The 11742-nt window shown below is 41.3% G+C and overlaps 2 protein-coding genes across 2 annotated transcripts in view; one reads left to right on the forward strand and one right to left on the reverse strand.

Moving 5' to 3' along the window:
• The window catches only part of mtch2 (mitochondrial carrier homolog 2), a 13616-nt gene extending 9628 nt beyond the window's left edge, over positions 1–3988 (forward strand). Inside the window, exons 12-13 of the mRNA XM_032519083.1 lie at positions 79–154; positions 3211–3988. Of these exons, the coding sequence (XP_032374974.1) occupies positions 79–154; positions 3211–3297 (163 nt within the window). The 3' untranslated portion in view covers positions 3298–3988. The remainder of the gene's footprint in view (positions 1–78; positions 155–3210) is intronic.
• Positions 3674–11510, reverse strand: znf414 (zinc finger protein 414). Its single transcript, XM_032519082.1, has 5 exons — positions 11369–11510; positions 11014–11124; positions 9133–9238; positions 7134–7651; positions 3674–5378 (listed from the first exon to the last, which is right to left on the reverse strand). Exons 1-5 carry the CDS (start codon positions 11421–11423, stop codon positions 5209–5211), a joined length of 960 nt encoding a protein of 319 aa, XP_032374973.1. The 5' UTR covers positions 11424–11510; the 3' UTR covers positions 3674–5208.
• Positions 11511–11742: the final 232 nt, after the last annotated feature.

Genomic DNA, 11742 nt, shown 5'->3' on the forward strand with positions numbered 1-11742 from the left:
TTTTTAAATCTGTTCTTAAAGGAGCCATGCTCATAATTTCATTCATGCTTAATTTTTATGTTTCTGCTGTCCTCACAGGCTTGCTGGAGGCCTGCCCCCCCATGCATCAGTATATCCCACCTGGGTGGACTGCTGGAGGCATCTAAGCAGAGAGGTAAAAACATCCCACGCCAAACACCTATACACCTACACCGTATAGACACGGACGTCACATTAAGCACAGGAGTAGGGTTAGGATTGGGCATCAAGGACCGCTCTGTTCCATCTTGAAATTGTAACTAACTAGTCAGGGTTTTTGGTTTTGTTTTTTGAATCGTACGTGGAAAACTGGGTTTTGAATCGGGCTACAGTTGCAAATTTACCACGCAGGTTTTGGTTTCTGTAGCCGCCGCCTTACTTCCAGCAGGCGCTGGAGCACAGTAAGAGGCGCTCTAAAATGTGGCTTTATTTCACGTTGAAAAAGCCCATTAAAACTGAATCTCCAGTGAGTCAAAAATAAAATCTCCCTCTACCTGTGAAATAAGCATTTATCCCATTACTAGCCTAGAAATCTAGACACACCCTAGCGGCTACCTTTGCAGCCAGGGTCAGTCTAGCAACTCTCCGCTGGCTTGCGAGCTGGAATAACCAAATTATGGTCAGGCCAATCACATCGTGTATAGAGTTGGTGGGCGGGCTTAACATAATGATGGCAGAGTTGCAACAGTTGAGCGTGAATTCCCTGCTGCTTGAAAACTGAAGATGGCTGCTGCTGCTGGCGAACAGTGGTCTGTGGAATCGGCTTTGGAAGACTTGGAGTTAAGCTTTTCTTTGAGAACAGAACAAAGACAAAAACGGCACTGAAGACCTTCTTAAAAAATGAAGATGTGTTCAAAGTTTTGCCGACCGGATACGGCGAAAGTTTTATCTTATCAACTAGCTCCGCGTTGACTACGTCACCTTCTTCATTGCTCTGGTTGGTTGTAGCTCTATCCTATTGCGTGCAGAGGGAATTTGAAAGACAACCGTTTAACCCGCCCCTTGGATTGAGCCCTGCCAATGGGGGAGTTCCCAGACCCAACATCTTGATGTGGGTCTGGCTAACCCAGTTCAACTCCACCCCTCAAAAAACGTAATTTAAGAATCTGAATTGGAATCAGACGCGTTTAAATCCAGACGATGCCCAACCCCAGGTTTAACAACCTTGGTATAGTCACCAGTAACCATCACAGTGCTGTACAGTGTGTACACATTATTTACATTATATAGCAATTATTGCTTTGATGGCTTTTCCAATCTGAGCAGAGGATAAAAACGGACCTAATCTATTGCAGCTCCCTCAGTGCTTGGTGATGCGTTTCTTTCACAGGTTCAGACGGTTTGTAAGGGGGGCTAACACTTTCTCAAAAAGTCACACATAATTACTTATAAGCATGATGATATATAATACATTAATAATTTAAAGAAAATCCCCCAGATTCAAGTAAGTTTGAATTTAGAACAATAAATTGACAACCCTACATGTAATATAAAGCAGCACATTTTAATAGAGATGCCAAAGGTTTTGGAGAAGATTGTGTCTTGTCGGTTAAACTAGGCAGAGGTATTTTTGCTTATGACTGCAGCTATTGAAAATTAATGATAAAGGTAACGTAGTCCCCTTTTTATTCAAGTACACGTCATCAGCTTGGACCGACAACCCTACAAACTACTACTATACTATACTATACTAGAGTCGCAGGTTCCTGCCACGTTCTGAGTCAAGGTATTGGCACTATAGCACGTTGTTGTATGCCAAGGTAAATCATCAGCACCACAGTCGGTTCAGGCATTTAAAGGTCCCATGGCATAAAAATTTCACTTTGAGGTTTCTTAACATTAATGAGTTCCCCCAGCCTGCCTATGGTCCCCCAGTGGCTAGAAATGGTGATAGATGTAAACCGAGCCCTGGGTACCCTGCTCTGCCTTTTGAGAAAATGAAAGCTCAGATGGGCCGATCTGGAATCTTGCTCCTTATGAGGTCATGAGGGGCAAGGTTACCTTCCTTTTCTCTGCTATGCCCACCCAGAGAATTTGGCCCACCCATGAGAAAGAGAGATACGTCATAGCTTTCAAATGACCAAAGTGGCAGTTGGTCAAGGCCACACCCCCAGCCTTCACTTTGAATTTTGGGAAAGAGACTTCAGATACAGTATTAGGGGACCACTAAGGTCTATATAAAAGAGACTTCAGATACAGTATTAGGGGACCACCAAGGTCTATACAAAAGAGACTTCAGATACAGTATTAGGGGACCACTAATGTCTATATAAAAGAGACTTCAGATACAGTATTAGGACCACCAGGTCTATACAAAGAACTCAGATACAGTATAGGGGACCACTAAGGTCTATATAAAGAGACTTCAGATACAGTATTAGGGGACCACTAAAGTCTATACAAAAGAGACTTCAGATATAGTATTAGGGACCCAAGGTCTATATAAAGAGACTTCAGAACAGTATTGGGGACCACTAAGGTCTATAAAAGAGACTTCAGATACGTATTAGGGGACACCAGGTCTATACAAAAGAGACTTCAGATACAGTATTAGGGGCACCACTAAGGTCTATATAAAAGAGACTTCAGAACAGTATTGGGGACCACTAAGGTCATATACAAAGAAACTTCAGATACAGTATTAGGGGACCACACAGGTCTATATAAATGAATTCAGATACAGTATTAGGGGACCACTAAGGTCTATATAAAAGCATCCAAATTGCACCATGTCATGGGACTTTTTAAATTTAAAAAACCTACAAACCAGAACTTGGCTTAATGTAAACCTGCTTTCACTACTAACCTGTTTGGTTCAACCCAAATAACAATAGTGTGTTTGCCCTTTTCGGTACGGTCCGGTTCATTTCAACCCGGGTGCAGACCAAACATTCACACCAGAGTTGGCTTGGAGCTCGACGCTTGTTGACGTGTATGCACAGGAGTGCTGGGACTCGTCAGTCAGAGTAAAAACAAGTTGACAGAGTTCTGTTGTTCGGCTCCTACTCCGTGTATTTTAGAGGTTTCTCACTAGGAGTCACAGAAACTGTTCCTTTGAAACATAACAAGACGTCAAACTTCTTTTTACTTCCAAATTCCAACGTACAATGCTGAGAATTGGCCGTTTGGTAACACGTATGTTGTAACCACCAGCCACCACTAAACACTTCTTCCGTCTTCTCTTCATTCCAGGGCAACATGAGCAGAGGCAACAGTTTATTTTTCCGGAAGCTTCCGCCAGGCAAGATGTACGTACCTGAACAGAAGAGATTTTTTTAAAGCCTCAAGAGAACTGAGCTGAACATAGTTGTGATAATGAAACAAAAAAAAAAGTCAACATTGCCTGACCTGGGGATGGACAGTCGGCACTTAATCTTTCTTTTTTGTATGCACTTGTTTACTATGAGGGTTTTTCTTCTTCTTGATAACCTGCCATGTGAAAATAAAAAAACATTAATTTCCAGTTAGTTTCTAGGTTTTGTTTTATTAACAGAAATTTACAGATTGAAACTGCAGTGTTGTAAGATGAGATGGAGCGTTACATCTTTAAAAAAAAAAAAAAAACCTCAAATGTGATTGGATTGCTCAAGCTGTCAAACCTGTCTGAATATAGTTATGACCAATGTGACAGTCTCCATATTTTTTTTTTTTTTTAAATATAGAATATCGAGAATGACTCCTTGATCCATGTGATGGGATTTGTTTGTTGAAAGAAAAAAAAAAAAGCACTTCAGTCTGCATGTGGTTATGTCTAATAATTCAAGTGGGACCTCTTGTCATGTAGTATTGTCTGTTCATTAACATGATGCTCGCTGCTTGGCAGTAATGCTAGTGGAAAGGAGGTCAAGGACCCGGAGGATGTTGAGGAGCATGTCTGGATGAATGCAGGCTAACCAGAGCTGACCAATATGTCTTGGCACTCTGAGCAATTGTATCAGCTCATTCTGACCCGAATAAAAACAGCATTTTTTGACCTTTCTTTCTTGTAAATGTGTTTGATGTAGAATTTAAGAAGTACATGTGAAATGGAACATGCACTAAGAAACGCCATCAAAAGGAAAGGATCCAGCACAAGAACAAAGTGTGGCATCAATAAGCCTCTGAAAGTTTGAGTTAAGGTATAGGACAATGTTTCATAGTGCCAGTGAAGCCCATCAATAGACCAAATGAACAGTGAATGTATCTACCAACCAGTACTTTGTATCCAAAGCCTGATATATCGTCTTCCTCAGCAGCTGGGTCCTCGCAATTTCACATACATAAAATCCATCTCGTCACATCTGCCGCCCCCAGTATTCACTAGAACACCAAATGTGGACTAATCAAATTAAGTATTTCCCCTTGTCTGACTAAAAACAACCATCTGCTTTAGGAAATAACCTTTTCAGAAAAGTGAAACTATATTTGTGAGCTGTTTTTAAAGATGTTCTTTTTATGCAAAGAAAACATTACAGACTGGAGCCTCCACTATTTAAGATTTATTTTCCGTTTCAGGCTAAAACATTCATACACCATAATGAAGACCTCTGTAATACAGTCAACTAAGAGTGCTGAATTAAGTGATTTGTGTACTATTCAACTAATGTCTTCATCTAGTGTCTGCATCAGACTCAATGGTTTCCCTATATTAATTCTACAGTTCAAATATATGACAACAACCTCCAACAGCTCGTCATTTGCCGTAAAGTAGCCTAAAAAACTAGAATAAATGTCCACAACATGGCATTAAAAGAATAGTCGTATGTACAAAATCAAGGTACGACGTCTTCAAATGCGTAGAGGATATGTTACAGATAATGACCCAGCAGTCTGAAAGATCTCAGAGTTGGAAAGACAGGAAACCTTACAGTAAGTGACAGCTGTCGTAACATATAGTTTATTAGCACATCCGTCTTTTTTGTGTCTCATTAAACCAGTCTCACACACACTCCTTTCCAACTTTGGTCTGTTGCTACGCTGTTTGTATGCACAAAAAACTGCCTGGTGCCTTGTTAGCTGCTAGTGTTGCTAACAATGGCTAACCCCACAGTGAAGTCAGACTCGTTAAATGGAACCCCTTCCCCTCGGCTGTGATGTCATTCCCGGCTCTGGCTCCCGAGGTAAATGGAACCCATCAGTCCTCGAGGACAACGTAAAGACAACATGTGCATCCACAAAGCATCACTCAGTGATGTGTCCTCCTGCTCCACCCTATGTGTTGTAGGCAGAGCTCCCCGTGTCTTCTGCAGGCTTGTTGCCGCTGTGTTTGGTGCTGATGTGCTGAGTCATTTCCTTGCGGTTGGTCACCGTGTGGCCACACTGCACACACGTGTAGCGCCCTCTAGTGTGCTCCCAGAGGATGCGTCTGCTGTAGACCTGACCTGATGGATGAAAGCACAAATTACTGGCTGAACAGAAGTGCTGCATTTACACCAACGATATTAAACATATTGCAATATATAACAATTTCCTACCCTTTTTCCAACTTCAAATGATGTCCCCAAAAGGAAACTTTGTCAACATCTGTTTCATCTAATAAGATACATTTCTCTCTTTGTTCATATCACTTATCACACAATTTTATTGCTGCAGAATGGGATTGTCAAGCAGACAACTGACCAACACGTATATAATAAAAGATCAATACTTGGCGCCAGTGTATTGATACAATATTGCCTCTGAAAATATTGCGATGCTATTCTTTATCGATTTTTTCCCCCACCACTACACACCAATTTCAAATTTCAAATGTTTTTCCGTGACCTGAACATTGGCAGGTCATAACAAAGTCCATTTTACTCCGATCCCACAAAGCTCAACAGCGTGGTTCCTTTTTTCCATGAGGATATTTAACTCATGAAAATCATGTTTTATTCGCAATCCTCATGGAGAAATACTACACTACCCACAATCCAAAGTGTAACAGCGACGTCTCCAATTAGCCTTTGATAGTTTTTGGACACAGTCTTGAACCTATGCCTATTTTTCCGTTATTAAAATGTTAATTTGCGCCGCATCTTATTTTAGCATTTTATGGTCACGATTCATCTTAGAGCTGGTTGGCTTGGTTCCAGAAAAAAAAAAAAATCAATGAAAAGGGGAAAAAGCAGTTCAAAAAGTGGGCGGTCACTGTTGAGCGCTATTGTTTTTCCCCCCTGGGGTCAGCTGAGAAATAAAAAAATAAAATTATCCGTACTCTCGGTTTAATAAACGTGAGCAAAGTAGGAAACATATTCAGAGATTCAAACTTCTGGGATCAATTACTCCATAGCAAAATGATATTAAATCACAAATGACGCATCTTTCCTAACCTAGTAAGGTGAACAATGAGCTATAAATTCATTTTTATCAAAACGAGCCGTCCTCCAACCTGGAGGAGCAAGATTAGTCTCTAGTAGCAGCCGAATAAACTACAACACAGACACAAAAAGATCTATTAATGTAATAATTAAATAAGGTAATGTCTGCAAACTTGTGTTTTTTAGAGCATGTGTAGGTCCTGAGCATGTTTGTGTAATTCAGGCCTGTGTGTAATGTGTGTAATAACAACAGAGTGTTAATAGTAATTTCCCTTTGCTGGACTAATAAAGGATACATTACATTAACAGTAAGTGCTGTAGTACAACTAGGAGGAGACAAGTTATAATTAAGGTAAGATTATATATAGAATATCTTTCCTATTTTGCTCACGGTTTAGTTTAACAGCTCAAAACGTTTGGTTGGTTATATCCAGGCTTTTTTTTGGACAACACAGGAATTATTTTGCTGTTACATATTGCACAATAACAGTGTTTTCTCTGTAAATGTACAAGTCTGGCTCTTTTAAATGCCCAGAAAACAGCTACTATCCGTTAAGTTTCCCCTGTGTTCATTCTGGAACACCGTGTGTCCATGAAGGAGGCAGCTGTCTGACCCATCACTCTCTCTACCCCACACACACACACACACACACACACACACACACACACACACACACACACACACACACACACACACACACACACACACACACACACACACACACACACACACACACACACACACACAGCTATTCTCTAAAAGAGATGCAGACCCAAACACACAGGCAAAGCTCTGCTTGGAGCCTATATGGGCTTTTAGTGTGAGGAAAGGCTCACCTTGACCCTTCTTCCAGACAATGGTAGCCCCAGGGGGAGAGCGAGGAGCTGATTCTGGACCAGGATGGACGGGCTCCAGGGACCTGGTCTGTATCAGATGCTGGCTCTGGGCATCAGGTGAGTCGGGAGCTGCTGCTGAGCCGGACAATATAGGCACATCAGAGGCTTCGACCTTGATTTGAGGCCGGAGATCAGCCTCTGTGAGTTGCGGGGGAGGGGAGGTCTCCAGGTTGGATAGGAAGGGGGGGCTGAGGAGAAGGTGGGCAGCAGGGTCTGGCTTCTCATCAGCAGCAGGGAAGGAATCCTCTGGGTTTGGGGTTTGATAGGTTAGTTGCTGGGGTGAGGACACCGAGTCCAGCAGCGGGGGCTTCTGGTCCGCAGCGGCGAAGGACGCGTTAGGGTTGGTCGCAGCGGGCAGGGGGGGCGTCTTCGTTTTGCCCCGCGGCACTTTGGAACAGGTGTGCAGGTGAGTCAGGAGGCCTCGGTAGGATCGCAACTTTGTGCGACAGCTCTCACACCTACACAGAAGGAAGCAACATTACATAACTCAAAAAACCTTTTTTTTATTAACAAATGAATATACAGTATGACACACTTCTACTAATAAATACACAGCACAACCAAGGGGGTAAGGCAGCCTCGACAAAGCGTAGCTCATATGGCGCCAACGTGATGCTACCAAGCACTCACCTGCGTTAGCATTCTGTTGACATCACTTTGTCAACAAATAACTTTACATCTGAAGCATTTAAAGACTATTATTTATTTCTAAAAAAACACGACAATGTATAAAAGGCTCCGTAACCTTATGGCTCCGTAAAATAGGCTAACGAATGTGTCATAACCACGCCACTTACTGTCGCATAGTCGAAAAATTACCGCATTGTCAGGAGAAGCTCGCAGACAGTTTGGACTTACATCAGCTGTTTAGGTTTAATTACTAATGTTAACTAGCATGTTGGTTAGCAGTAATAAGCCTGTGTCTATGTTATCTCCTAACATAAACCTACGCTCTCCGTCTCTGCTGATTGGGAATGATTGAGATTTCTCTTGCACAGCTACCAGAAGACTTACAACTTTCGGACAGGTTGCTCACGTCACATCTACGTCGTCAAACTCAGTTGGAGGCTGCGCAGTAACGCTCAGCCATGACCGGAAAAGTGCTTCTAATGGACTTCACTGGTCTCCGTTGAAATCAACGAGGTCACATTGTCCATTTCTTTTACTGTCTATGAGCACAACACATTATTACTAACGCTGTGCTGATTATCGTTGGGCTTAAAATTAAATTTAACAAAAATTACAGCACAAATCTTTCAGCTCCTGCTACATGAGCCCGTCTCTGCGCGTAACGTAGAGTAGTTCCTGCGTGTCTCTATGACGTGTAACGTTCGACAGCCAATCACAGACATTAGCTCTTGGTAGAAGCATGCTGCATGCTTATTGGCTCACTGACACTGAAATTTACTCCTTAGGTATTAAATTACAAGGCATTTTTCAATACTCAATACTAAGGAGGCAATTTGGTTGGTGTCTAAAGTATTGAATTTGGTGCCCAGACCTAATTAATCGATTTGTTGGTTTGTCTCTAAAATGTCAGAAAACGGTAAAAAAAATAAAATAAAATGTGGATCAGTGTTTCCCAAAAGTCCAAGCTGACGTCCTCCAATATTTTGTCCACAACTCAAAGATATTCAGTTTACTGTCACAGGAGTGAATAAACTACAATATGTTCACATTTAACAAGATGGATTTGTACTTTTCTTCCATAAAAAAAGAATTTCTTATGAATAGATTCCTTTATTATGGAAATGACGGCGATGGCAACTAATTGGTTAATCTTTGCAGCTCTATATTACTCAAAACTTTTGGTTTTTTTACTAAATACACAGTGTGACACATTTTACAAATAAATACACAGTACAACATGTGTTTTGACTAATGAATACACTGTATCTCAGCGGAGAGTGCAAGGACAGTATGATGAAGACCAACTCACAGGAAGAATATGTTGGGTTTGTGATGATGCCTCATATGTTCCATCAGTTTCTGCATGTTGGGGAAGGAACCACTGCATCCGACAGTGGAGCACAGCAAGACCTTTCCTAAAGGACGGGACACACAGCGATTACCTGCTGGGGTGTCGCTTCATCTCCCGTAACCCCAATATCACCCGTTTCCTCCCAGAATCATCCAAATAGGTCAATGATCCCTTACACTTCATGAGTTCTATAATACACTAAAATAAGAAATAGTGGGTTGAAAATCTCCAACCCAAATCACACCAAATCTAAAAATTGAATCCAGATTGATAAACCCTTCATTTTTTATTTAACATAAAAAACTATTTCTTGAAATGCTTGCGCCTGTGCTATCTGTACTAGTATTTTTGTGTATTGTAGGTTAGTGTTGTCCGGCAGAAGACACTAAGCATGGAATATTCATGACAAATTTAAAATATATTCTTTCAGTAATGTATAGTATTTTTTTTATTTTTAACAGGGACAATGCACAATTAGAGGGTTTTCACCGACGTCACGTCCTGGGCAGCAACCCGGATGCACGGCCATATTGGAGATACTCTGTGTACACAACTGAACGGAGTACAGTGGAGTATTGTGCACTTTGGATACTTTAAGTGAACGCTGCCATGTCTAAACAACAGAAAAGCATCCAAAATGCAAAGGCCTATAGAGACAGACCCGGACTACAAGAAAAGGCGCGATATTTCGAGAAATTGCAGTTTATTGGCGGTGCAGATCCCTACGAGATGGCTCTCTCTTCTTAGATCCATGACGACCCGGTGATTCTCCCTTCAGTTGCATATCCCGATACAGTCAACTACCTCGTTTCTCGCCGAGCCCATACACAGCTGCAGACCTTAAATCCTATAAAGATTTAGAGACCTATAACCAGACGGTGTGCGGATGAGTGAAGGAGACGCAGTACCAAGTCATTAACGGCCGTTGTGTTGTAAAGGCCAAAGCAAGTAATGCAGTAACGTCTTTAATCAACCTAACCTTAACTGTATGACGTCATTGTGATTCTCAAGGTGTTGCCAAGTGACTCTCAATCATTTTTTTTTCTTTTTCATTTCAAAGAGCACCAGTTTGGTATCTACACTACACTATCTGAGTGAGTCTGAGCTTTGCCAACCACAAGCGGCTAGTTTCCTCTGATAAATTCTGGCATTCCTCTTCCTGGTTTTGAATAACTTTTGGAAGTTGAAATATTCCAAAGGATTTTTCTCAGTCTTACCTATTACAACCTAAAACACGGCAATAATAACCATTTTCCTTGACAACATTCGGGATCTACTTCAGTGCCTGTGCTTTGTTGTGATGCGAGTACCTCCAATATGGCGACTTCCGGTCTGATGACTCGTCGTGAAAACCCTCTTACAAGAACAAGGAGAGGTGCATTGCACCATGGTTGTAGTACGTCTGATTAAACAGTTTTACAAACACATTCACATCTAATTTACAATTATGTAAAATGTAAATGTATTTGCTTAATTTAAAATTATGCAAAATAGGCTACTGATTGTGTCATAACCACGTGACTTACTTTCATAGTAGAGGAATTACTGAACAGTTTGGACTTCCATTAGCTGTTAAGGTTTAATTACTAATGTTAACTAGCATTTTAGTTAGCAGTAATTAGCCTGTGCCTATTTTATTTCCTACCATACACATACGCTCTCCGTCTCTGCAAAAATCAGAATGATTGACATTTCTCTTTGCATCAATGATAATGATAATTTAATAAATTATAATGGGCTCAAACGTTCCCACATCCTAATATCAGTCCCCCTCTCCTTCCAAAAAAATCCTAACCCTGGTGAAATATCTTATTTACTTGGAGAACTGGGAGCTATTACCTGGAAGAGACTGCGCTGGGATGTCGTGGTCCTTTATGTGGCTTTCCAGAGCTGTCATGTCGGAGTACACCCGCTTACAGCCGTAAAACGAACACGGTGTCCTCTTGTTTCCTAAAATGAACGAAACAGAACTTTATACAAGTCCGTGAATTTAACTATTTAACGTTAGTTATATGACAACAATAGTGGGAATACTAGGAGCCTAGCTAGCTAGCTAGCAACAGAACTCTAGCAAGTTAGCATGCTAACAAGCTAACTGGCTAGCTTATGCACGTAGCTAGTGCTTATAAGCATTATGGGGTAAAAACGTAATCCGTTTGGCGTCTGGCGACAAAGTTTCAGCCAAATTACAAACCTCCGCTCCCAGAATCAGGTGTCTGCAACGCTGTGCTGCCCGAAGACATCATCATTGTGCAGCACAGACACAGCTCGAGTACAATCGAGGAAGATCAGAAACGGACTCTAAGAACCATAATGCAGCGCGATAAACACACGACACGCAAGCGTTACGATAAACCAGTTGGTAAGACCTGTGTGGGCACCCATAAAGAATATCAAATGGTAATAAATGCTATACCTAGTGGAATTCTTCAACTAATGAAATGTCACTTTGAGAGTCAAGAATTGGATCCAACCTTCTTTGTTAATGGAGTAAATATTAAAAGTCATAAATGTACCAATAAACATATAAGGAACTTCTTCTACAGCAAAAGGAAAATCACTCCACGG

This window comes from Etheostoma spectabile, chromosome 6 (genome assembly GCF_008692095.1).
Source record: "Etheostoma spectabile isolate EspeVRDwgs_2016 chromosome 6, UIUC_Espe_1.0, whole genome shotgun sequence".
NCBI lineage: Eukaryota > Metazoa > Chordata > Actinopteri > Perciformes > Percidae > Etheostoma > Etheostoma spectabile.

Bases quoted from the DNA above. Each gene is read 5' to 3' on its own strand.
- znf414 (XM_032519082.1), bottom strand. From the start codon at position 11,423: ATGATGATGTCTTCGGGCAGCACAGCGTTGCAGACACCTGATTCTGGG. The intron at 9,239-11,013 runs GTAATAGCTCCC...CCCGTCCTTTAG, and splicing joins CCCAGCGCAGTCTCTTCCAG to GAAAGGTCTTGCTGTGCTCC. The intron at 5,379-7,133 runs GTGAGCCTTTCC...TTCATCCATCAG, and splicing joins TGTCTGGAAGAAGGGTCAAG to GTCAGGTCTACAGCAGACGC.